Source organism: Chionomys nivalis, chromosome 7 (genome assembly GCF_950005125.1).
Source record: "Chionomys nivalis chromosome 7, mChiNiv1.1, whole genome shotgun sequence".
Lineage (NCBI taxonomy): Eukaryota > Metazoa > Chordata > Mammalia > Rodentia > Cricetidae > Chionomys > Chionomys nivalis.
This window is the reverse complement of record NC_080092.1, coordinates 1,353,351-1,379,919: the sequence shown is the minus strand read 5'-3', so window position 1 is coordinate 1,379,919 and position 26,569 is coordinate 1,353,351. Positions and strand designations below refer to the sequence as shown.

The following is a 26,569-nucleotide window of genomic DNA, read 5'->3' as shown; positions in this document are numbered from 1 at the left end:
ATTTTAAAAAAAAATCTAACATTTCTAACCTCTCTTGATTAAAGCGTTTAGCCCCTTAAATCATAATATAATTGTTAGAATATTGGGTAAGGCCTACTATTTTATTGTTTGTGTTTGCCTCATCTTTCTTCTCCTCACCATCCTCCCTGTCTTTTGGGAGTTCATTTGGGTGTTTTTAAGAATATCATTTAATTTCCCCTATCAGTATTTCAGCTAATATTATTTATATTGTTGTGTACAGTTATTTTGGAATTCTGCCTTAACCTCCCAGTCAGTCTTTTTAAAGAATTTACTTACAATCTATAGAAATGTAAAACCGCTTATTGCATTTGCCTCCTTCATTCTTTATGCTAAAATTGTCACATGAATTTCACCTGAAAACCCCATGCCAAGGTGCTATAACTTTTGCATTGATCTTAATAGTGAAGAAATTAAGAAGTAAAACCAGTCTTAGTTCTCTACTTGCGTCTTCTCCACTTTGGTGCCTTTGCTCCTAAGATGTTTCTGCCTGCTGCACCTTTTCTTTGTCCTGTGTGAGTCCTTTGAGCGTCTCTGGCTGTGCCCGTCTGCTGGTGATGGATTGCCATTGTTGTTACAGATATTTTCAGTGACTCTAGATTTTGGTCGATTCTTCTTAAGACTCTCAGGGGAAATACAACTTTTCCTCACTTGTTTGTGAAGCTCCATCTTCCATATGCTGGCTGGCCTGGCACATCTCAGTTTAGTTGTTATTGCCATAGCTATATTCTCTAGAGTCTCACCTGCACATGTAGTGCTTATGGGTCTCCCAAAGATCTGGGGTACAGTTTACTCTTTTTGAGGAACTGAATTGAAAGCCAAGGGATATGTCTGCACTATACAGCTAAATGACTTTCAACAAAGATGCAGAGATAACTTAGTAGAGAAGGCGATCTTTTCTACAAATGATGCTGTAGCAGTCGGATGTCCATAAGCCTTCAATAGTGATTTATGTCTTGTGCATATATAAAACTTTGCATCTTGCATTTAGATATATGGTGTCTTTCTATGTTGTGTGAATTTTGAGGGGCCCACCACCCGGCTCCCAGATAAATCATACACAGAGGCTTATTCTTATGAATGCCTGGCCTTAGCTTTCTTTGTTTCTAGTGAGCTTCTTATGTTATCCCATTTACCTTTTGCCTCTGAGTTTTTAATCTTTCTCTATTTCTGTATACCTTCTTTTACTTCTTTCTCTGTGGCTTGCTGTGTAGCTGGGTGGCTGGCCCCTGATGTCCTCCTCTCATTCTTCCAGATTACTCCATTTATCCTCTCTGCCTGCCAGCCCCACCTATCCTTGCTCCTGACTCACTATTGGCCATTCAGCTCTTTCTTAGACCATCAGGTGTTTTAGACAGGCAAAGAATCACAGCATCACAGAGTTAAAGAAATGTAGCATAAACAAAAACAACACACCTAAAGATAATATCCCCAACATTTCTAGGTCTAGAAGGAAACACAGGAGTTAAGTTCTGTGATCTAAGATTTATTAGCTACAGCAACAAAAGTATGACACATAAGAGAAAGGACATGTAAATTGGACCTTACCAGATCAAAAGTATCTAATTTTTATAAAACACCGACGACCACAAAAGTGGAACACTGACTGGAAGAGAACAGTGCCAGAAGCACATTTGCAAAGTGCTTGTGTCCAGAGTACACAAAAGATCCAAGACTCAATTGTAAAAAAACAACTACATACCATAAACTGAGCAGATTTCATCAGATACTTAATCTAGGAACATAAAGGAATGGGGAATAAGTACATAAAAAGATGTTCAACATCATTAGGGAAACAGTTTTAAAAGAGCTGGAGAGATGGCTCAAGGGTTAAGAACACTGGATGCTCTTCCAGGGGACACAGGTTCATTTTCCAGCACTCACATGGCAGCTCATAACTGTCTGTAATTCCATTTCCAGAGGATCTGACATCCTTACACAGACATACATGCAGTCAAAACACCAACTGCACATAAAATAAAAATAAATAAATCTTTAAAAATAAAAGAAAGTACCATGAAAACCTTACGCCCTCTAAAATGTCAAAAATGAAAAGAATCTTCTAAAGGATTGGCAAGAATAATGGACCAACTGGGATATGGTACCCTACTCCTAGGGGTGGGAGGCCCTTTTTCAGTTTCTTAAAAATCTTCATATACTGCTGCCATGAGGTCTGCTCACCCCACTCCTAGTATGTGGGAGAGAAGTGGAAGCGTGTATCCAGGTTCATGTGTAGGAGAATTTCTGTGATGCAGTAGTCAGGACTGCAACCCACTCAGCTTCAGGGAGCTGACAGGCTGTGCAGAGAGTGCTACTGTCTAAGCAGACCACAGTTGCAGCAGGTAGGTTGCCACTGCATAGCATGGATGGACTGCCATCTCCTAACTTCTGATTCAGTACCTAACTAGTATCACATGCTTGAGGTTCTCAGTGTGTTTTGATTATGTCACTACCAGCTTCTCAGTAGTCTGCACAGTCCAAGTTATGCTGTGGTAACAAACAGAACCATATCTCCATGACCTAAAGTAAAATGTCTTTCCCTTATGAACTGTGTTTTCCTTGTTCCGTGTTTGTTCATTCTGAGACCCAGGCTGATGGAGGAGTTTGTGACTGTAGACTAATTCAGAGCCACCCAGAATAAAGGCATCGAGATGGACTTTCAAGCCAGCCTACTTCTTTATTTTAATCAGTATTTGTTGTCTCTGTTCTCATTTTAGCATGGGTTGAAACCTTTTCTTTTCTTTCTTTCTTTCTTTCTTTCTTTCTTTCTTTCTTTCTTTCTTTTTTTGTTTGTTTTTTTGTTTTTTGAGACAGGGTTTCTCTGTAGCTTTGGTGGCTGTCCTGAAACTCGCTCTATAGCCCAGGCTTGCCTAAGTGCTGGGATAAAAAGCGTGCGCCACCACCGCCCAGCTGTGTTGATCTTTAAATGACACCAGTAGGTAGATTTTTCTTTAATACTTGATACAAAAATGTATGTAAAATGTCTTTTAGCTTTTATTTGCTGTATAAATGCTTTTTTAGCTAGGAACCCTACTCCTGTGAGTTGGACAAGGAACCTGAGATGCAGAGAGGGTGAGTTGGTAATAGACAGACAGCAATGGAACTAGTGGGACTTAGGAGCCTGTCTTTTGTGTAAGCTGAAGAAAACTTAAGCCATTTAATTTACACTTTGTAAAAATGTTGTCAGTTTCTTCAACAGGCCACGTAGAAGAGGTGTCTCATATTCCCTGTCATCAGTGGCTGGAGCGCAATGGATCACACAGGGGCCATAGACACAGAGGAAGAGCTGGGGCCTCTAGCCCACCTTGCACCAAGTCCTCAAAGTGAGGCTGTGGCTCACGAATTCCAGGAACTCTCTCTACAGTCCAGTCAGCATTTGCCCCCTCTGAATGAACGGAAGAACGGTGAGTGTTTCAGCTGCATGTGGGACTTTGATCTAGAGGTCACCCTCTTTGTGGGGCTAGTTAATTCCAGTTGTGAGTGAAGCTTTATCATTTGCATTTGGCAATCCCCACAGGGGACACTTTCCCAGAGGGACAGCATTTCACTGGCCGTCTGCCTCTTTGTTGTGTCACTAGTGACTGCCGTTGGTAGCAGTGCTGCCTTTAGAAGTCAGCCGTAGATTAGCCCATTGGACGGGGAAGACCACTTCTGGAAAGGCACTGTGCAGTTGCCGATGCCAAAGAAGTGGGTAATGGCCAGGATCTCCTCCTCCCTTTTGCCATGCCCAGTGTATTAGAACTTAATTTCAGAGGTGGTAAGAATTAGCCATCTCAGTGAAAGCAAGGACTTCTTGAGTGGTTTTATACTAATGGGCACAAGACAAGCTAGGTTCTGTTTGGAGCTAGTTCATTCTTGTATATAGAGTGAACATTTTCTAACCAGTTCTTACCAATGTGGCAAATTCTTAGGACAGAGGCAGCCCAGTGTCTCCAGAAAATGATACTTGTTAGTAAAGATAGACTAGATACTCTTAGTTCTAGTATACTGTAATACACTTCAAATATAAACACAGTTGATGTTCAAAGAACATGCTGATCATACCAAGGCAGAACCCAGAGCTCTAAGTGAGTTTACCCTGCTGTCAGAGTTCACATGTGTTCACCTTTACACATACATGTTTTTAGACTACAGTTTTAAAAGTAAGAAGAAATGAAATGATTTTCCTGTGGAATGTTTCCTATCACCGATAGGTTTCTAGGGCCTGAATACAGGCTTGGTGAGCTTTCTGTGCCTTCTCACTGTTAGGTTCTGCCCTTGGCCATCTTAACTTACGCAACACATAGACTTGGTTCAGAAAGAGCCCTGAGTGGTGCCTTTTAGACATTCTGTCACCGAGATGTTGTGAGAGAGGGCCTGCTTTTGGTCCTGGCTGCCTGGCTAGCTTACACCCAAAATAATCACACAGAAACTGTATTCATTTAAACTCTGTCTGGCCCATTAGTTCTGGCCTCTTATTGGCTAATTCTCACATCTTGATTCAACCCATTTCTAATAAACTGTATGTCACCATGAGGTCGTGGCTTACCAGGAAAGATTCAGCATGTCTGACCTCGCAGCTCCATGGCGGCTCTCTGTCTCCCTTCTTCCCAGCATTCAGTTCTGTCTATTCTGCCTATCTAAGTGCTGCCCTATCAAAAGGTCAAGGCAGTTTCTTTATTCAACCAATGAAAGCAACACATAGACAGAAGAACCTCCTATACCACCAAGAGCCTGACTTTACTGTGGACAGTCACTGAGACAAATCTATTTACGCAGAAATGACTAAATAAATGAGGTTGCATGGTACCCTAGCCAGTTTCATGTCCCAGGGATTTGAGTTGTATTTGGTGTAAAATCACAAGCTGGCCATGTGTAACAGAGGAGGGGATGCACAGAAAGCGGGTGCTCCAGTCATATAGTGCATTCTCTCACAGATGCTCACGTAGATGTCTGAGTGTAAGAATAGGCTCCCCTTAGACACTCAGAGTTTGTTATTTTGGAACCCAGCACCTTATCCAGGCTGGGCAAGCACTCTACCACTGAAGTACACTCCCTTCCTGTGTATGACATTAGGGTGGTAGATGAAAGGGTAAAATGTTTAATTTACTAAGCCTGCTCTATTTTATGAAATAATGCAATCATTTGTCTTGCTCTTCCTGCTTTCATAGTTACTGAAGCCATCCTGCCCAGACTCTGTGTGACTCTGTGATTAGCGTTGTCAGCCCACATTCGTCTGTTGAGCTGTCATTTCCAGGCTGCACCTTCATTTCTGTCACTCTAAATTCCAGCAGCTTTTAAAATCCACCTGTGATCCAACACTGGAATTCTGTGCTGAATCTTCAGCACCACTCATGAAATAGTAGGGCTGGTTTTCGCCTCTTGTCTCATATCCATGGTGTTTGTGACATGATCATTTATGTCTGATTTGTCATCATATGTAGTCTTGTGCAGACCAGAACTTCTGTTTCAGAATAAACCCATTTTGTGTTCTATTTTCAAGCCAAATGCATCTTGTTTAGCTGTTCTGAGAACACAGGAAGAGTATGTTGGCTCCAGTCTGCCCTTTGCCTGCCTGGTTGTTTCCCCGGAATCAACAATTTTTACTAGTGTCCTTTCTGAGACAGAAATATTTGACTGTTTTTTAAAAGTAGTTCTAAAACACATTTTTGTAACAACAGTGTAGTACTTTAAGGTTATAGCTTGGGAATAAGTAATGTATTGATTTTTTTTGATTATCACTATAGGGCATCTATAAACTTAAAGTTAATTTTGAGTGACATAGGTTTTTCAGCCAGTGTGTTTTCCCCAAGAGCAGTTTCTGTTCAGTGTTAAGCCATGAAGACCACCATCTCACAATGAGGTACCATCAGGGATTCAAACGGAGCTAGCTCCCTTTTCTAAGGGATGACTACAGGAAGTTTGAAATGTTGCCGTGTTTTCCAGGCTCATAGCCTCTGCCTGCTTTACATACACATTTCAGGGTATGAAAGTGCTCTTTGTGCATATGCAATTAAAAATGTAGGTTTTTAGGGAGTTAAGGTTCAAGGGATAAAATCCTGAATCAGGAGGAGGAAGTTGGAGCAGTGTATGGTGACTGTGGTTTTAATGATGCATGTTCTTCCTGAACAGTTCTAGGAGAACAATCTAAGCACCCTCACTACAAAGACAATGGGATAAGGCTTCATTTAACTATCCCATAGAGTGTGCATATTTCAAAGCACCATTACACATGCATATTATAAATATGTGACATTTTGTCCAGTTAAAACAAAAATAAAAAGAAATTTGGTTTTGAGCAACACACGTGTATGTGTGTATATATGTACATATATACATATATATATATGCAATAAAGATAAATGCTAGACCCTAATTTGCTTTCTTTGATATTTTCATGTATGTTGTTCATATTTTTAGCTTTTTGTACTCTTGTGTTTAAGTCATGTCAGAATGAAGGTACTGGTCTCAAAGCCTCTTGTTGAATATTCTGTGACCACTATAAAAATATCATATGCATATGTCCCTGCTTGTGTGTTTTGTTGTTTTTCCTAAGTCTTTAACTTTTCTCACTGATGCTGCCTTCATTTCTGTTGGGAAAATTATATAGGTAGTAAGTCTGATTAGTGGTTAGGATTATGTCATCATGGCTTATAATTCAGCTCTGTGAGCAGATGGGCTCACATTTAGGTAGTAATTCCAGTATCTTCCCTCCTATAATTTTTTTAGAATTTTTTTTTTTCGAGACAGGGTTTCTCTGTGGTTTTGGAGCCTGTCCTGGAACTAGCTCTTCTAGACCAGGCTGGTCTCGAACTCACAGAGATCCGCCTGCCTCTGCCTCCCAAGTGCTGGGATTAAAGGCGTGCGCCACCACCGCCCAGCTTTTTAGAAATATTTTTGTCATTTGCTTAGTTGAGTGGCAGAATGTTTCCACTCTGGAGTAAATATGGAAGATATTCAGCACAAATACACTATATTCTTTTCTTTTTTTATATATATATATTCTTTTCTTTATGTCTGAATGTTGCTAAAATTATAGCTAATAACATCTCAGTAAGGCAATCATTGAGGTAGTTATCTTTCCGGATGGACTCTAAAGGAAAGTAGATACCTAGACACACATAAGCTGTGTTTCCTTTTTTTTTTTTTTTTTTTTTTTTTTTTAAATTTTCAAGACAGGGTTTCTCTGTAGCTTTTGGTTCCTGTCCTGGAACTAGCTCTTGTAGACCAGGCTGGCCTCGAACTCACAGAGATCCGCCTGCCTCTGCCTCCCGAGTGCTGGGATTAAAGGCGTGCGCCACCACCGCCCGGCTAAGCTGTGTTTCTTTATGAAAAGAGTCCATCCACAGAAACCCTAAGCTTCATCTGTCATACTACACACCAGTTATTTCTGTATTTATGTTGACCTTTAGTGTTCAATAGGAAAAGTTCAGGTGGAGGACAGTGTAGGTGGACATTCTTTGGGGGATTTGACATTCCCCAAAAGAACTGCAGCCCTTTCCTGCGTCCACACTCAAGGAGAGCTCTGACCTGGGGGATGCTCTGTCTTGAGAGCAGAGGTATTAGACATTGCCAACATTTCTGCAGAGCAGCCCATGAAGCCACTGTGATAAAGATGCTCTCCGGAGCATCTTGGATGTGTTGGTGTGAGACTCGCTGCCCTTCACACAGCGTCAGGCTCACCTTTACTAACCCAATAGCAGTGAGGTCAGTGCCTGCTGCCTGCTTTTCCTGAAAAGCTTTTGACTGTGGCCTACCACCTCTGACCCAACCGACTAAATCTGAAGCATTTACTGTGAAATAGCATGTGTAGGAGCCTGGTAAGGTGACATTCCATTTTCAGACATTGAGAATCATAGTTAGGAACTTGAGCTTACAGCTTCATCTGAATTTTTTTTTCGAGATTTTTTTTTTCCCTTCCATTAAATTTGTATACTGAAAAACTTAGACCTTCTTGTTCACTAATGACCCCTTACTAGAGAGAAAATGATATATTCAAAAGTTGGTTGCAGCCGGGCGGTGGTGGCGCACGCCTTTAATCCCAGCACTTGGGAGGCAGAGGCAGGTGGATCTCTGTGAGTTCGAGACCAGCCTGGTCTACAGAGCTAGTTCCAGGACAGGCTCCAAAACCACAGAGAAACCCTGTCTCAAAAAACCAAAAAAAAAAAAAAAAGTTGGTTGCACACAAGGAAACACAGAGAGCTGTTGGCTTTGGACTCTGCACGGAGCTTTATCTAGCCACACACAGATGGAACTTTCCAGACTGTGGCATTGAGCCAAGGGCAGCCACTTGCCTTGCACCTTAGTGAATAGTGGCTTCTGTTCACAGCTGCTCTGTTGTTTGCATTTTATCTGAGAGCATTTCCCGCCCTCATTAGCTGTTGGTCCAGGTGTTTGGAAAGGTGAGAAGGTAATAAACATTGTTCACGAGTAAACTCTGCTCCTCAGACTGCACATGAGCTGGTACAGTGGGATGGAGATGTGAGGAGACAGGCGGCTCTGTCTCTAGAGTACAGCAGAGGAGATGAGCAGGTGCTAACCAGCAAAGCTGAGGCTCTTGCTGGCCCTTTATATTGGGGAGAGGACAGCAGTGGATCATTTTCTGTAAGACTCTCCTCGGTCGCTTCCCTGTTGACATTTAGGATTCAAAGTGTTTACTATGTCTCAAAACTGTCTGATGAATTTTGATTATTTAGTTTTCTTCAGGAGTCAGACTAAGAAAATAAGTTTATATTTCTAATATTCCTTAGTCAAGTTTTTAATTTTTTCCAGTCAACCTTAGGACTTAGACTAGACACTATTATAAAATCCAGAAACAAATTCTAGAGTGACAGCTGCAAATGAAATTCTGCAGTGGTTATGGCAGATGATGGTGCTTGTGTAAAGTTGTTTCCTGACTCTGTCAGAAGAAAGAAAAAGAAACCTGTAAGCTCTTAAGGTGAGACCCACTTCCTTTCGTAATGGCCTCTAGTCACCTGTTGAAGAGTTGTTTGGTTTCACAGTGTCGGTAGACACCTATAACCTGTCTGCCCTCTTTTTTCTCCTCTGGTTTCTTCTTGAGACAGTGTTGGTCAGGATCTAGTTTGCTTCAGTGTGTTGCTGAGCACACCCTTGTAGTACATGCCTGTGGGAGGGAGCAGGAGATGGACCTTTCCACACCTCTGACCTGGGCATGAATCTTACCTGCTGCAGCAGCTAGGCCAGAATGCTCGTAGTGCTCATCCGTATGTGTTTTAGGGTTCCTGGGGCCCACAGTTTCCCAGGACCACAGACCCCACTTATAGCATCCTGACACCTCATTCAGAGTCATTTATCTTGGCTTTTAAATGATGTCTCTTACAGAAATGAGTATTAACAAGGTAATTTAGAAAATAATAGTAACTAGCAGTTTGGTTTAAGCTGCCATTGGAAATCATATCATTATAACATGTAGAAATGCCTAACCTAAATTTAAAGGTTTTTCTAGGTACTAGATTCAAGAAATATTTTTTACATAAATTGAGATGATTTTCTTAAAATTAGAATCTACTATATGTTTTATTAGACATTGGACTGGTGAATAATGAACCAATTTGTGAAGGAGGAGTTGCTGTCCCTCAGAGAGCCTCAAGGAAGGGAAAAGAGACATCAGAAACCTGGACTCGTTTGGCACATGCACACACGTGAAGACACTGTTAAGTGGAGGGAAGGGTGGTGGGAAACACAGCCATGAACACTTTTATTCGTATCCCTTAGCTCATACTTTAAGATAGCGGTATCATGGCACTGTTGTAACAGAAAGCAACGTGATGAGTGAGAACAGCAAATGGATTAGAATTTTCTCTTAGGTTGGTAATTGATGATCATTTAAAGTAAGAAGCAGTCACACCCAGTGTTTTCTAACTCCTTTAACCATGCTCTTGGCTCTCCTGCCTCACTGCTGCCCTCACTGTTATTAACAGGAAGTATAGTCTTTGGGGAGTCAGGACTCCAGCTTCCTCTGCCAGCTCAGTCTGTGAGCACGGGTAAGTCCGAGAAGCACGCATGTCACAGTGTCCCCATCGCAGTGTTTGTCTGCAGCTTCAGCCACACGCTCCCCTCTTGCTGCCCTTTCTCATCACATCATGCACTCCTCTGTGTCATTTTACTTTTGTCTTGTGTTCTTCATTAAGCAGCAGAACCATAAATATGCTTCCATCTCAGTCAGTTGATGGATTTTCCATAGATCCAGAGTAGTCATGTATCACGTTATGAAACATGTATATGAGCTCTCTGTTAGTCAGATGCTCCTCATTGCCAAAAGAAAAGAGAAATTGACTTGATGGATGCTATTTTTAAAATAACATGTCTACTTTAGATCACGCAGTGGCTCTCAGAGGTTGGCCGAGTATGTGTTATGTGTTAATGGTGGCATCAGTCTGTCAGTTTAAAAGGCACTATTTCACCTGTTTTTTAAAGCCCAAGTGATCGATGTTCCTTTCTTGTCGTGTATGTTACTGTTTTCGTTGGGAGTGATAATATTCTTTATTCACCATCTTAGAATGTTGGTGTGTGACCTTGTGTTTAATAAGGAAAGGGGTGGTCTCACTTGCCACTCACCTTTGGGTCTCACAGACTACGTTTAGAGCCTGCCAGTGTTTGGATGGTTGCCATGCTGTCAATTGGAATATTCACTATCACCTTGACAGGGCAATTAAGATACTGATTGGGCTGCCAGCTAGCCAGTTTCTCCCAAGGTGTTGAAAATTGGTACTCCAATGATAGAAATAAAGATACTTTTAATTTTTTTCATTTATTTGTGTGTAGTATAGATTCTGAGGATTGAACTCAGGTCATCAAGCTTGGCAGTAAGTGCCTTGACCAACTGAACCATCTTGCTGGCTACCAAGATATTTTTAAAAATATCATTAGCAAACATTTATTGAGATGATCATTGTGTGCCTTGCTCTAAAATAATTTTTAAATTTCCAGCTTCTAGTCCAAGGTCAGCAGTTCAGAGTGCAGTGTAGTCCCGTGAAATAAAATGTAGAACACGAAGGCCTCTAAAAGCAGTTCCCTGACGACACACACACAAGCAGTGTAGAGATGACTCTCGAAGAACACACGGCACGTTGTGAGCGGTCGTGCTCACATTACATGCTTGATGAGCAGGAACCTCCAAGGAACAGCACACACGGTGGTTAAAAACGCCCACGGGCTAGCTGCTAGCTGGACAGTTACTAGCCATGCACCCACCTACGGATTGGGGTCACACCTAGTACCTCCCTGTAGGATTGCTTTGGCAGGAAACTAGGTGAATCTCTATAGGGTTTTAAACAGTGTTGAATTAGGGTAGATGCTTAGAGAATCTGCTGTCTCTACTCATGAGATATAGGTTTCCCCAGTGATATTTTATAACTTGATAGGTTTTTTTATTTTGTTTTCAATAGTTCCAGTAACTTTTGCTTCCTGTTTCCACAATTATTTCTTTTTAAAGAAAATATAATGGCACACAGCGTACAACACTGTTGAGCTTTGAGAAGGCAAACGCAGTGGGCACAGGTTTCCCATGAAGTTGTCTCTCGTGGGTCCTGCCAGTTCCCACAGTCCTAGCATTCCCTGGGCATCAGTCAGTGTCTACAAGGAAGGACTTTGAGATTGTAAAGCATGTGAAAAGACAAACAGGCCAACCCTCGGGCTCTCTAGGGACCCTGCCCTCCAGAAAAGACTCCAAGCTGACATTTTCACAGGCCACTTGCAGGAGTTCCAGCAGGGCGGGTCCAGTCAGCAGACTCCTGACCAGAGCCTCCATCTCCCGGGCTGCTGTGCAGCTGCTCTTTCCTGTGTTCTTGTTCTGCGGAGGCAGTGTCAATAGATGTGGCTGCTGGGATGCTGAAGTCTGTGATATGAACAACCATTGCTGGGCAGAAGACGTTCAGTATAATAAATAAAGTGGCTGTTTGTGATGTTTAAGCAGGTTTCTTGTTTTAGGTCATCATCTAAACTTTTTTTTACTTTAGTTACAAGAAACCTCTCGAATAATCACATCTCTGATTTGTTGTTGTTGTTGTTGTTGTTGTGACTTGATCATTTAAGAAAGAAATTAAATTAGATCAAGAAATGACCTGTTAAAAATAAATGTGGATATTAAGAACGTGTTTATGTTGCCATGGCTTGTTTCCCAGTGATCTTTAAAATACACAAAAGCAGAGACACTTGAGTTACTTAGAAAGTTGTTCTGAAAGATCTTTCAGTGACAGCACCTATTTTGCCTGATGCTGTATATTCTCGGAAGGGGCTGTAAATTGTTTTTATTTGGGTCCTTTCTTTTACTTTATTGTGTGCTATCATACTTTTCCTTTTTAAAAAAAGTTTTATATATATATATATATATCTGTATATAAAGGGATATATATGTATATATATATTATATATATTAAAATGTGAAGGGCAGGACCCAAGGAATTTCAAGGCTGGATTACTTAAAGAAACAGATAATTATGATTGATTGGGTTTATGCTTAGCTTTAAATGCTGAAAGTCCTATGGCTATCCCATGGGAAGTCTGAGTGACATGTCTACAATTCCAGAGGTGGACATATTCCGCACTAGAGAGTTGGTTTATTGGGGTTGGGAAGTGTGGTTCTTAGAGCTTTTTGAATGAAGTCTCCTGTTTCTTTTCAGTGAGTTAGCTCTTAGATGAATCCATAGAATTGACCTGTTAAGAGTCCTTCCCAAAGCTAGGTGGTGGTGGTACATGAATTTAATCCCAGCGCTCGAGAAGCAAAGGCAAGTAGATCTCTGTGCGTTCAAGGCCAGCCCTGTCTGCAGAGTGAGTTCCAGGACAGCCAAGGCTACACAGAGAAATCCTGTCTGGAAAAAAAGAAAACAAATAAACAAAAAAACCAACCAAATAAACAAACCACAAAAAACCATAGCAGCAGCAAAAGAGTCCTTCACAACTGGAAATTTATGATTCCATATCCTTTTCTGTTGTCATGTGTTTTGAATGATGTTTTTAAAGGACTTGAGCAAATAGGCCCTGTATGTTCTCAGTCAAGCCCCTTCAGCTTGGCAGTAGGAATAATACAGATTTTATCATATTCTGTTGGGAATCCAGTATACTTTAGATGTCCCTAGTTTTGGGGCTAGGGGAGGAAAAAGGAAGGAAACTGAAGTGAAGTAATAAATAGGTCACAAGTAGTTATTGAATATCCTGGATTGTATCAAATTGTGTGACTCCTGATCAGTGTGTAAAATTATAAATGCTGAAAAAGATATGTGGACATGGTTCTTTTCTCAAGCCAGGATTAACAACGATGTTTAACTAGATATAATCTTAATACCACCTCTTTGTCTCTGTCTCCCCCAATGACCCCATGTGTATGTGTGCTAGCCTCCATTTTTTCAAAGAACTGGAATGTGTTGGTGAATTAGCGAATTCTCTACTTGTGTAACTGCTTTCTTGTTTGTCATGGACACAGAGCACCTATGTGATTACACAAACACAATATGGACTCATTAGTTCCTTGTCTGTTGCTGTGATAAATACCCTAACCAAAAGCGGTTCTTTGAGCTTATGGTTCTAGAGGGAGAGTCCATAATGTCTGGGGAGACGTGGCAGCAGGTTGCTGTAGCAGGCTGAAACCACATCCAGCCACAAACATGGTGGATAGAGAACCCACTGCAAGTGCAGTGAGGCTGTGAACTCCGGAAGCCTACCCCCAGTGACGTATCTCCTCCATCAAGGACCATGTTCCTGGAACCCACCCATGTAGAACCACTAACCAGGGACCACGTGTTCTTCCTATGAGGGATATTTCCCATTCAAACCACCCACACTGATACCTTCAAAGTACAGAAAATTTTCTTGGTTATACAGAGGTCAAGGTGAGGTATAAGCTATTGAAATCAAGTTCAGACTAAACTACTGACATTCAAATAATGTAGGAATTGTGACTTAAGGCCAAGAAGTTTTAGAAAGTGTCTTGATTTTTATTTTCTTCAACTATGGCACTAACATTCCCTAAAGTATGCTTTCTAATGGGAATGTATACATTTTACAAGCAACTGTGGTTATTTCATATAACCTTGAGGGTAGATGTTGTGTTTATGTCAGGTCCCACTTAGAAAGTGTTGTCTGTAGTCACTAATGACTTTGTATTCACTTTTTCCGCCATGCATTCAGAGATTCTAAACTGCCTATTATCTGTGTCTTTCCCATTTCTCTGCACTTTGTTTGCTCTTTGGTTTTGTTTGGTTTTGGTTTTGTAGCAGGGTCTCTCACTGAAGCTGAAGTTGATTAATTCACCTAGACTGACTGGCTAGTGAGCTCCAGGGATCCATCTTCCTGTGTTGAACACTCCTGGAGATGGAGCTATGGACATTTGCTGTCATGTCTGGCTCCTGTGTGTGCTGAGGATCTGCACTTAGTCCTCATGCTTGCTTAGCGAGAACTTTACACAGAACTGAGCTGCCCCAGACCCTTTGGTTTTGATACAAGGTCTCACTATGCAGCCCTGTTGGCCTGAAACTTACTCTGCAGTCTAAGCTTGAGGCAGTTCTCAGTGTCTCTGCATCGTAAGTGCTGGGGTTGCAGGTGTGCACCACCATGTTGGGATTCTTCAGGATAATCTTTGTCTTGTGTTAGAGATTTCTTGTAAGAGAGTATGTTCATTCATTATTCTCAACTTGACACAAACTGGGGGGAAGGAACCTCAGTTAGGAATTGCCTCCATCACATTGGTCAGTGGGCAAGTCTGTGGGACATTTTCTTGATTTATGATTGATGTCAGGGGCCCAGCCTAATGTTGGGTTATGCCACCCATGGGCCAATGGTCCTGAGGTCTATAAGAAAACAATCCAGGAAAACTATGGGAGGCAAACCAGTAAGCACATTGTAAGCACATGGTCTCTGCTTCGGCTCCTGCCTACAGGTTCCTGCCTTGAGTTCTTGCTTTGACTTCTTTTCATGATGGACTGTGAGCTGAAATGAACCCTTTGTTCTCCAAGCTGCTTTTGGTCATGGTGTTTATGAAAGCAATAGAAAGCAAACTAGGACAGTAATTGTAATTAGGTCTCATTTATTTTTAGATTTATTTTTATTCAAGTATATGTGTTTATGTCTGTGTGTATGCATATATGTGGGGGGGGGTACCCATGGATGCAAGAAGACATCTGAATCCCCTGGAGCTGGAATTGTGGACGGTTATGAGCCACCTGGTGTATGTGCTGGGAACAGAGCTCCAGTCTTCTACAAGTGCACATAACCCCTGAGCTCTCTGTGAGCCCTTGAATCTCCTTTGTGAGCACCTCCTCTTTAAAATTCTGCCCGTTTTTATGAATTGTTCCTTTCGCATCATGACACCCCCTCATCCCAGGTAACGAGCCCCCTTCTAAAGTGTTTTCCTGCTGTTGGCTTGACATGAGATCCTGACCATATGTATTCCTAGGTGGTTTCTCTTGTGGATTTGTTTGTCCCTTTTTTCCTCTCAGTTCTTCTTTTCTGCCCTTTTACTGGTAATTTTAAAGATTATTTTGCTTTTTTACCCTGTCTTGTTAGCACTACCTCTCCTCTCCATACATGTTTAGTGACATTCGTAATTTAGGTAGAAAGTGACGTTAATACCACCTGGTAAAATAGTTCTTTCTCATGCCTCCTCAGCCTTCTGCTGAGGCCGAGTAGAGTATATGTTTCTGCTATTATAGCTTTATCCCAGCAAGTTCTGGTTTTCCTTCTTACATTCTCCATTTCCCCCAGTAGAACCAATATTTTACCCCCAGTGTTTTTGTGTTGAATACTTAGTGAAGTCATAGCAGTTGTTAGTTCCTTCTCTGACATTCTGTGTCTTCTCTGTGGAATTGTCTCCTATGGAGTGAGTTGTATTTCACTTACATAGTTGAGCTCGGCATGGTGGTGCATCTTGGAAGACAGGCAGGGGCAGGAGGATCTCCGAGTTTAAAGCCAGTCTGGAAATCTACACTACACAGCAAGTTTCAGGACAGCCCTATATTAAAAACAACAACATCAAAAGAAGTCATTGAAGGAGTTTTACTTCCCTGCTTCCTGGAAATGTTTCGTGGCTGTTACTGACTGTAACACTGGGAGTGCTGCCAGGCTGAGTGTCTAGGGTTGAGTTTTTCTGTCTTCCTTTAAAAAGCATGCGCTTTTGACTTCGTGGACATTGACTGACCTTTAGGTCACCTCAAAACTTTTCTTGAATTTTGCCTGTGATGATCTAGGGGTACATTTTTGTTGGGGACAGTGCTTTAAGGATCTCGTTTGGTGTCTCTGCTGTTTGTTTGCCCTGTCATCTGTCCCAGGGAGACCATTCCACTCAGGCTGCTTGGAACATGTGTGCTATGGAGACACTTCAGCTGATCATTTCTTACCTAGTTCTGTCGGATTTTAGTTCATTACACGAAGCCCTATCCTGAGCAGAGCTGTCAGGGCACTGCCAGGCAGGTGTCTGGACTCTGTCAACACAGTGTCCAAGGTACCTTACCCTCCAGAGCTCTGGGCCCTGACCCCCAACCCTTGTTTCCCAGTATGTGTGTGCAGATGCCTCATGTGCATGCCAGGTTTCCTAGTTCTCATGATGGGAAATGAAGTCCAGTGTTTATCAATCTGTGGGGTCTGAAATTGGCATTTTAGCCCGAGGCCTGTGCCCTGTCCTCTGGGATGTGTGGGGCTGAACTTTCTCATTAGACTACAGCAGCAGTGGCATCTCATTGCTTTTTATTGATACTTTGAGGCAGTGAGTGAGTAAAACCAAGTTGTTGGTGAAGAAATAAGTGTCTCAGCTGGCAAGAGCAGCCTGCAGGTCCATTCTAACAACACTCCTGAGCCCATTGGTCTGGAGCCAGTGGCAGCGTTGCTCGCGTCTAGAAGTTCATTTTTCTTTGTTTTTAAGGATCAGGGAGGAAAGTTTTCTCAGGTTGGCAGAATCTATTCTTCATTAATAGAGAACTAATTACATACTGTTTTGTCCTTTTAAAAAAATCATTTTGCCTCAATATTTGAATTAGATCCAACTTGGCAGAAGAGTCAGCCCTTGAAGATAACCACTGGGTGTAAGTCTCCTCTCACAGGTGGATCAGATGGAGTTTTCCTGTCGGGACCGTCTAGATATTTCTAAGAGAAAAAAGTAATAAAATGATGGATGCGCCATGAGTGCCCTCTATCCCACCATCCTGCACCCTGCCCTGGGAGAAAGGCAGAAACAAGCTGTGCTTGTCAGCGGGCAGCATGCATGCCATCCTGTCTCCTCTTCCTCCTACTCCCTCTCATCCTTCTTCCTTTTCTTCTTCTTGTCCTTATGATCTTGAGATAGAATCTGACTAGTCTCTTTCATTGAATGTCGATGTTTGTACAAGTATATATTGTATATGAAACGCATGCCTAGGACCTTCTGCCCTCCCTTTTTGTGTCCTTCTTGCCTCCCTTTAGTCCCCTTTGTTCCCTAAACAGTTCCACAAACAGTAGTCTATGTACCTCTGTAAAATCTAGGACCCATCAGTGAGAGAAAATAAATAATATTTGACATTCTGAGACAGACTTAATTTGCTTAATATGTCATTGCTAGTCTCATCCATTTTCCTGGGAATGGCATTCTGTCATTCTATCAGTCTGTTAGTTTTGATCCTTGTGCTAGACTTCCCAAGTTTCAGGATGACAGGAATACTCCACCAGGCCCATCTCCTTTCTTTGCTATAGTATATATTCCTCGTGTGTACATAATGCTATTTATTATCAGTGAAGAAAGACAACCTTAAATGCATTTTGTGGAATACCAGGAATTTGGTAGGTTATTACTATATTCTGATGTTGGGGGATTCTACTTAGAGCTGATCAAGTTGACTCTTTACATTCATTATAGATTATCATTCTTTAATGTACAAAAGCATTAAGGAAACATGCTCTTTTGTTACATACTTTGGACAAGGTGATGGAAATAAAATAGGGTATCACTGTGATCACTTGGTCACACAGCTCACCCTGTCTCTGCATAATCCTAACACTGATCAGACTTTCCGCAGTCTGGCCCCCAAAGGCCATGTCCCAGTTTATCATTGGGCTCACAGGGCTGTTATCACTCCCACATGTACTGCTGTAACCCCAACTCCCATTGAACCAGAGGAGTTGGAAGACAGCAGAGAGTAGTGGATAGCAGGGTGAGTGTACTAGGCATCTGTATCAAATTGCAGTAGAGATGGAGATGGACCACCTAGCATAGGTGAACACACCATCAAGGAGCTGGTGAGTCCAGGTGGTACTCAGTAGGTTCAGGAAACCTGCTGCTAATGTATAAGCCAAGTAAGAGCAGAATACAATTAGAATCAGCTCTTGATTGACACTTGGAACTGTCGAGTGGTCAGAGATTTTTATCAAAGGATTTATATATATAGAATAATGTAGATTCATAATATAGAATTCTAATTTATTAACCCACATGCTATGTGCATCGGTTTGGTTTTGGTTTTGTTTGTAACTTGTTTGGAGGTAAGGTCTTACTCTGTAGCTTAGGCTAAGCTAGAACTAGATATCCCCCTTCCTCATCCTTCCAAATGCTGGCACTCCAGATATGGCTGCCACTCAGAGCTGATGGTTTGTTTAAGTGAAGGGTTTCATTGGTGTGATGTGCTAATGCAGCATATTTTCAAAAAGAGGCTTCATCTCCATACTGTACCCTTTCAGAAGCTACTCCTCCCCTGGCTCCTTTGTGAGGTGCAGAGTTACTTAGCACTTTGTTTTGACTTGCCTAGTCACCGTGCCGCATGCGAAAACCACCCACATTTTTGTTCTCACTCCCTTTAGTGATACAGCCAATGGACATCTATAAACAAGCTGCCATGTCAAATTTTTCTGTGTGGTGCTGTGTTTTGCCAAATTTTCCTCTTTGCTACACAGCAGACCTAGATCCCACGGGCCCACAGCCAGACACAGCCCTGGATTCTGCACACAGAGAGGCTTTGTCTCCCAAAGAGACAGAGCATTGACCTCGTGAGATAAGATGTAGCTGTTTACATGTGCCCCACAAACTGAGGTGCAAGAGGGTTAAACAAGGCACAGAGCGGCTATTCAGAAATGTAGTTCTATAGATACTCAAAAGCTGCCACCAAAGGTAACGAAGAAGGCCACAATGCAGAAAAGATTGGTTTTAGTCAAAGCTAAAGTTGTTTTACATAAAAGCGTTGGGAAAGGAATGGAGGTAGCCGTATATAAAGCTAGAAGAGGCTTGAAGCTTTTACAGAGCAGAGCAGTTTTCCTTTGAACTCCTCCTGAAGATGGAAACCTTGTCCTGTCAGCCTCTCCACTTTGCCTTCGGGTTCAGTTCAGCCAATAGGTATTGCAGATGCTGTCTTAATTCACTTTTCAGTTGCTGTGATAAAGCAACCATGACCAACAGAACTGACAGAAGAAAGAGTTTATTTGGGTTCATGGTTCTAGAAGGATAAGAGTCCTTGATGGTTGAGCAGAGGCATGACAAACAGCAAGCATGCTAGCAGAATAGGAAGCTGAGAGTTCATACCCAGAACCAAGCATGAAGCAGAGAGAGCAAACTGAAGCAGAGTGGAGTCTTAAGCACTCAAAGCCCTCCCTGAGTGACACACTTCCTCCAGTAGGACCGCACTTCCTAAACCTCCCCAAACAGCACCAACAGCTGGGGACCAAGCGCTTAAATACCCGAGACCTTGGGGGACATTTCTTACTCAAACTACTACAAATGCCATGCTGAATATTGATAGAAACATCCATGTGAGCAAATGCTCACTGCTGCCTGCAGTGCTGTCCTCTGATGCTATTGTGTATTCCTGTCCTTACACCTTCCTCAGAATGCTATTACTGCTTGAGGAAAAGTGACTCCATAGCTCAGCACCATTGGAGCTCAGAGCCCAGAGCCATACACAGTCTTTTCACTCTGGCCTAGTACTTTTAAAGGTTCTCCATGAAATGAATGAACAATTTTTAAGAATTCCTATAGTAAAAAAAATGTTTTAACAATCATTTGATTCTTTTTCATCTTTAAAGAAATAGCTGCATTTGTTTGTTTTTTTTGTGTGTGTGCGTGCACGCGTGTGCATATACCATAGCTTCATGTAGGTCAAAGGGCAGTTTGTTGGAATTGGTTCTTACTTTCCACCATGTGGGTACTGGGGATTGAACTCAGATTCTCAGACTTGGTGGTAAGTGCCTTTACCCTGCCAGCTAGCTCACTGGCCTTCTTACTAATCTTCTAAACAAATATACTTCATTTTCCAGGAAAGTGAAGAGCCTAAAATAGATCATCCTCTTCTGGCAATTTATTTTATAACAAACTATTTGACATTTAACAACTAAAATAAAAACCTGCTTTTACTAGTTTTATAAGTCAATTATCTTTTCTGTGGTGAAGTATACATGAGCTATTTTCACTGGTAGTTGCCCCAATAGAGTAGGAGCTCTTTTACATTTTCTTTTTAACTCTTGGAGCCAAGGCAATTTATTAGCCCCCAGAAGCATCTGTGTAAGTTGCAGGCATACCCCCGTACACCAGCACACATCTAGTAAGAACAGAAAGTTAACATGAGTGTGATAGCGGTGTTGAGGTGTGTCCCATCGCCACTCTCCCCGTGCTCCTCAGAAATGACCCTTTTAGTTTTGTATTGTTCAGCCAGGACCTTGACAGCTATGGCTCCATGTGTTTAGCTGATAGACCTTAATTTCTCCTAACACAGTGCAGTCCTCCCTGCCCTTTGCAACTCAGTGCTTGTGGAGTAGCTGCAGTACTTTGGAGTAGTTGCAGAAAAAAGGCACCAGTTTTTCTTTGTCTGATTGGGTTGTTGTGGGAGGTTTGGATAAGAGTATGACTAGGGTGCTAAGACCTCACTGAGTCACATCAAGAATGAGTGATAGGTTGACCAATTATTGGATGATATTAAAGTACCCCTTATTCTCTGCAATAACATGAGTGTTCTGTGTCCCAGCCATCTTTCACCCATTGTTTAATTGACAGTTCACACCTACTCTTATAAAGTTACTTGCAAAATGATTTCCAATTCTGACATTCCTTCTGGAATTCTGAGAGGTTCAAGCACTGAGGACTTTACAGGTTCTTTAGCCAGGAATGTAACCATTGTTTCCACATGTGTATGTGTGTGTGTAGATGTGTGGGCATGCATGGGCTGAGGTCAGAAGACAGCCTTTTGAGATGAGCTCTCTCTTTTCACCCTATCAGTTCCATGTCGATGGACTTGGTGGCAAGTGCTTTTACTCAATGAGCATCATCATTTTTGTTGAAAAATTTGTTTCAATTTGAATAATAAAACTCCCTTTGTAACTGTATTCTTCTTTTGTGTACTTTTGACCTTTTCCTGTTCACCTTTGGATCACCATTTAAATGTTCACTGACCTAATTTTAGGGTTAGTTGTACCTCTGCAAATCTCTGGTTCCTTTAGTAGGGAACAGTATTCAGAAACTACAGAGAACGGCCATTCTCAGCTGAGTGTCATTGATTCAACTCTTTTGTTTTGTTTCGTTTTTTCAAAACAGGGTTTCTCTGTAGCTTTGGAGTCTGTTTTGACCTGGAACTCACTCTGTATGCTAGGCTGGCCTTACACTCACAGAGATCCGCCTGTCTCTGCCTCCTGAGTGCTGGGATTAAAGGTGTGTGTTTTAATCCCAGAGTGACCACTACCGCCCAGTTGATTCCACTCTTTAACCTGTAAACTCTGTAACCACTCTTGTAGGTTACAGAGGACATTACTTAGAATTATGTCTTCAGGCCTAGAATTGCCATTCAGGTATAAAGAGGATAAAAGTGCCAAAGAATTGACTCACCGAGGCCTAATGTGATGCTGCAGAAGTTGAGATGGAGAAGCAGTCGCCCAGTGAAACAGCGTAGAAGAGTTAGGGATAGAAACACTCAACCACCTGGGCCAACTCTGGAATGTGCCTTGGGGAGACAGTGCTCTGATCTCAGTTTGCTGACTCTGCAGGGGAAAGACGTCTACCTTTCACTCATCCCATACATAAGCATATGACTGTGACAGATCACAGCTTTGGGGGACATATTTCCATGACAGCATGGGCAGAAAATTTTTAAATGGGACTTGTAAGTTAAGCTGTATTTAAGTTATGGACACTTGTGCACCAGCACATCACTGGGAGTTTTAAAAAGAAATGCATCTCAATGGGTAGATTTAGTAAAAGACTACTCTGTAGTAAGTAAGAGATCCCTACAAGCCAGTCTAAAGTATGGACAAGTGCCTGGACTGTTAGTTCATGTGATAGTTTAAACTTGAATAACCCTAACAGGCTCATGTTTGAATACTGTCTCTAGGGATTTGAACTGTTGGGGAAGGTTTAGGACAGCATTTATCAACCTGTGGGTCACAGATCTTTGTAGGGTCAAACAACCCTTTCACAGGGGTTGCCTAAGACCATTGGAAAACATATTTACATTATGATTCATAACAGCAAAATTGCAGTTATAAAGTAATTTTACAACAAAAATAATTTTCTAGTTGGGGTCACCACAACACGAGGAACTGTACTAAGGGATTACAGCATTAGGAAGGTTGAGAACCACAGGATTAGAAGATGTGACTTTGTTTGATGAGGTGTGTCACCTGAGGTAGACTTTGAGGCTTCAAAAACCCAGTGCTCTCTCACTCCCCTTCCCCTTTTGCTGGTGGCTCAGATGTAAACTCTAAGCTACTGCTCCAGCACCACGCCTGCCTGCTGCCATGCTCCACACTGTGATGGTTATGGACTCTAACCCTCTGGAATGTAAACCCCCAATAAACTTTTTCTTATGTATGTTTCCTTGGTCATGGTGTCTCATTACAGGAGTACAAAAATAGCTAAGACAGTTGACAGTGGATGTCATCTTTAGGATGCTCATGTCTAGGGGCAAGCGTGGTTTGTCCTTAGTCATCAGAACAGTAAGACATGGCGTATATCCCAGTTCAGGCTTGGCAACAAACACCTTTAATCACTGAGGAACTGAATTCGATCCCCAGGACGTACATGGTGGGAAGAGAGAGCTGACTTGACAACATTGTGTACACACTAAATAAATCAATGTAAAGACAACAAGCCCTGAGCAGAGTGACCACTGAACGAGGATGAGGTCCTGACCCTCCACCTCTGCAGTGCTGGCTTGTAGACGTGGACTACCACACCAAGCACCATGACCTTTTAAATGTATGTATGCATTTATAAATGCGTCCATAGAGGTCAGAGAGGCCACCAGATCCCTGTAGCTGGAGCTCTAATCCTCCATAAGGGCAGTCTACATTCATAACCGCTGAGCCAGCTCTTCAGCCCCACCATTACACTTTTAAAAAGAAATCATTATCTCTATTTGTAGCATTATTAATAAAAGCCCAGAGACTGATATTGGGGTTCAATCTGAAGGTCAGAAAAGCAAAACAGCCAGCCACTGGCTGTTACCTCTATCTCACCCAGAAATGGCGATCCTGCCCCCAAGAATCTCAGAATGAGACTGACTGAGAGTTGTCTCCTCCTGTTTTATAATCCTCTCTATTGCTGCTGGGATTAAAGGTGTGAGCCACTACTGCCTGGTTTCTTTGGCAAATTTAAAGTGTGGCTACTGGGATTAAAGGTGTGTGTCACTACTGCCTGGTCTATATGGCTGACCAGAGCGACTGTTTTACTCTCTGATCTTCAGGAAAGCTTTATTTATTAAAACGAAATGAAATATCATTACATTTTTTCTTGTTATTTTCACCAGAAAAGCAAGTATTAGGAGGACCAAGAAGAGTCCTGTCATTGTTGACTGATAACCCTGTGCCTGGATATTTCCTTCACTGTCTCAGACATCCTCCTTAGCAGTCTGTAAACGTGGATCTACATCCTTAAAGTTCAAATAAAGAACTAAGAGGAACTGCAGTTTGAGAGATTTGGAACCTTATAGGTCTGAAAGTACGGAGTGAGCAAGGTCTGACTGACTCCCAAGTTCAATGATAAAGCATGCCTCCTTTCTCAGAGAAGACTTATTTCTATTGGACTCGGTTGATTCTGGGTGAGAACTAAGGGGGGAAAAAAAAACAAAACCTAGCAGTGATGTTTGGCTTGAGATATTAGCACATCCCCCTGAGCAAGAAAGGCAGATACGTGGTACTTCTTGTTCTCAGAAACAGTCTTTAGTATGAGTATTTTGTCCCTGTTCGGAGCTTCCTCTAAGCCAGGAGTTCATTGATATGTGTCCTGGCTGCCCCTGAAGATGAATCTTGTGGCTGAGTAACCTAAAAGCTTTGGGAGAGCACTTCTCCCTCGTTGCCACTGTTTGCGCTGCTCCTCCGCAGCCTGGAGCAGCAGTGTTCTTCCTGATGTGCATATTTTCTCCAGAAAAATAGGTATTGGAAGAACCAAGAAAAGTAATGTCCTTGCTGACCTCAGGACTTGCTCCCTGTGTTTTCCTTCACTATTCTTTCTGCGTGTCCTCCCAAACATACACCACTCTGTCCACAGTGCTTCCATGATTTCAGTTTTCCTTCAGCAAAAAATCGGACACCCTACACAGCGACAGATCCCATCATGCCTGAGCTTTGCACAGCTCTCCAGCCTTCCTTCGTTCTTCCTTGCACCCAGCACTGATGTCTTGTGAACTACCAGCTCCAAACCACAGTTACTCAAGTTTTGAGACTTCCCCTTTTTGTAAGTGTTCTGCCTTTCCCATCCCAGCCTTCTCACCCCCATGCTCCTGTTTGCAAGGTACACTCTTAGTTTGCTTTGTTCAACTAAATGACTGAGTAAATCTACCTCCTTAGAAGCAAGTTTTGCCTCTGTGTCACACCTGAACTTGTGATCACTTTTCTAGAGTTATAGGCAGTTGTGAGCCTTCATGTGGGTGCTGGGAATCAAACCTAGGTCCTCCAGAAGAGTAACCAGTTCACTTCTCTACCCAGTCATTGTTTCAGCTCTGTGTCTTGTTTGTTTTGTTTGTTTTAAGAGTGAGTCTTGTATTACCTGGGCTGGCCTTGAAGTCTTGGGCTTTAAGTGATCCTGTTGCCTCAACCTTCCAAGTAGTGGGAACTGAAGGCTGTGTCACCAGGCCTGGCTCTATAACTTTGTTTTGAAGTGATTATATGAAAGTTACAGACGTGGTACAAAGAATCCCCACTCTTATGTTCCATTGTTCTTCACATTCATAGATGTGGCTTGCTTAGTGCTGGACACTCAAGTATGTGCTCACTGAAAATACAGGTACTCTGTTTTGAAGCCACAATGTTGAAATGAGAGTGTGGCATTGACTCACTGCTGGTAACCAACATCAGACACCTCGGGTCCCCCAGTTGATTCGGTCATAGCCTTTGCAGAAGAAGAAGTAATAGTATATGTCTTTCTTGTTTTGTGCTCTGATCCAGGGCCATGTTCCAGAGCCAGGTGTCTATTCTCCTTTATTTCTTGTCTTCTGTGACATCTTTGAAGGTATTGGCCAGTTATTTTTGTGAAATGGTCTTTAGCTGGAACTTGACTCCTGGCACTCAAGTGGTAATAATTTGATCAGGCTGTATTCTTCGGCAGTCTGCCATACTGGGAAGTTGTTTTTCATTCACTGGGCAGGAAGGTATAGCATCTGTTTAGCCAATACAGGTTACCTTTGAGTTTAATAGTGGCAATTTTACTATTTTTCCATTAAAGCTTTCATAATAATGTCTGTGGAGAAATATTTTGACACTATCTTGTAACATGAGGACCTGCTTGTGGGGGTTTCTGTCCTGCCCAGTTCCCACAGCCAGCAAGTCCCAAAGAAAATCACACAGAGGTTTCCATAAGTTATAAACTGATTGGCCCATTAGCTCAGGCTTAGTATTAGCTCTTATAACTTATATTAACCCATTATTCTTATCTATGTTAGCCACACGACTCAGTACCATTTTCAGCAGGGCAGATCACATCCTGCTTCTTCAGTGTCTGGACAGGACTCAGGAAGAACTTCCTTCTTCCCAGAATGCTCCTGTTCTCATTGTCCCACCTCTACTTCCTGTCTGATTGTCCCGCCTATATTTCCTGCCTGGCTACTGGCCAATTAGTGTTTATTTAAAACATAATTGACAGAATACAGACAATTCTCCCATACCACTATCTGAATATCTTATCATTGTTGGTGGTTCTTGCCTAGAGCAAGAACTGGTCATTAACTTCAGAGTGATGTTTTCTGTTTCTGTAGTTCTGTGCATAGATTAAGTGACATCCTACTTTAAGTACAAGCTTCCGTTTCCATCTCTTCATCCATCCTTTCATTTATACTTTATTTCAGCATGAAATTGTGAACTGTTAGTATAACGTATGTAGGTATAAACTGTTGATATTATGTGTTTTAATGCTAAAATTATCTGAATTAGTCAGTACGGCTCCGTCAAACTGGCTCCTGTGTCGCTATGATAGGCCTGTCACTGTGCAAGCACCTATTTGCTCTCTGGAGAAGATGCTCCTGGTTCAATTTATACTTCTCTGCACCAACCCTGAAATAAGCCCTTGTTGTTTGTTTGTTTAAATTATTCCTGCTAGTGGAATATTTATAGATAAGATTGACAAGTCGGTGTGTTTACTGCTACATCCCACTGCTCTGGAGCTCTCAGTGAGCAGGAGAGAGCCAGACCT

At 42.1% G+C, this 26,569-nt stretch overlaps 1 protein-coding gene across 6 annotated transcripts in view; it reads left to right on the top strand.

The window, feature by feature from the left end:
• The window catches only part of Mrtfb (myocardin related transcription factor B), a 156,649-nt gene that overhangs the window by 57,982 nt on the left and 72,098 nt on the right, over positions 1 to 26,569 (top strand). For 3 of the 6 annotated variants that reach the window (XM_057773796.1, XM_057773798.1, XM_057773800.1), the window contains 2 exons: positions 3,206 to 3,422; positions 9,939 to 10,001. In XM_057773796.1, coding sequence (XP_057629779.1) covers positions 3,269 to 3,422; positions 9,939 to 10,001 — 217 coding nt within the window. In that variant the 5' untranslated portion in view covers positions 3,206 to 3,268. The remainder of the gene's footprint in view (positions 1 to 3,205; positions 3,423 to 9,938; positions 10,002 to 26,569) is intronic. The other 3 variants (XM_057773797.1, XM_057773799.1, XM_057773801.1) reach the window with 2 other exon arrangements.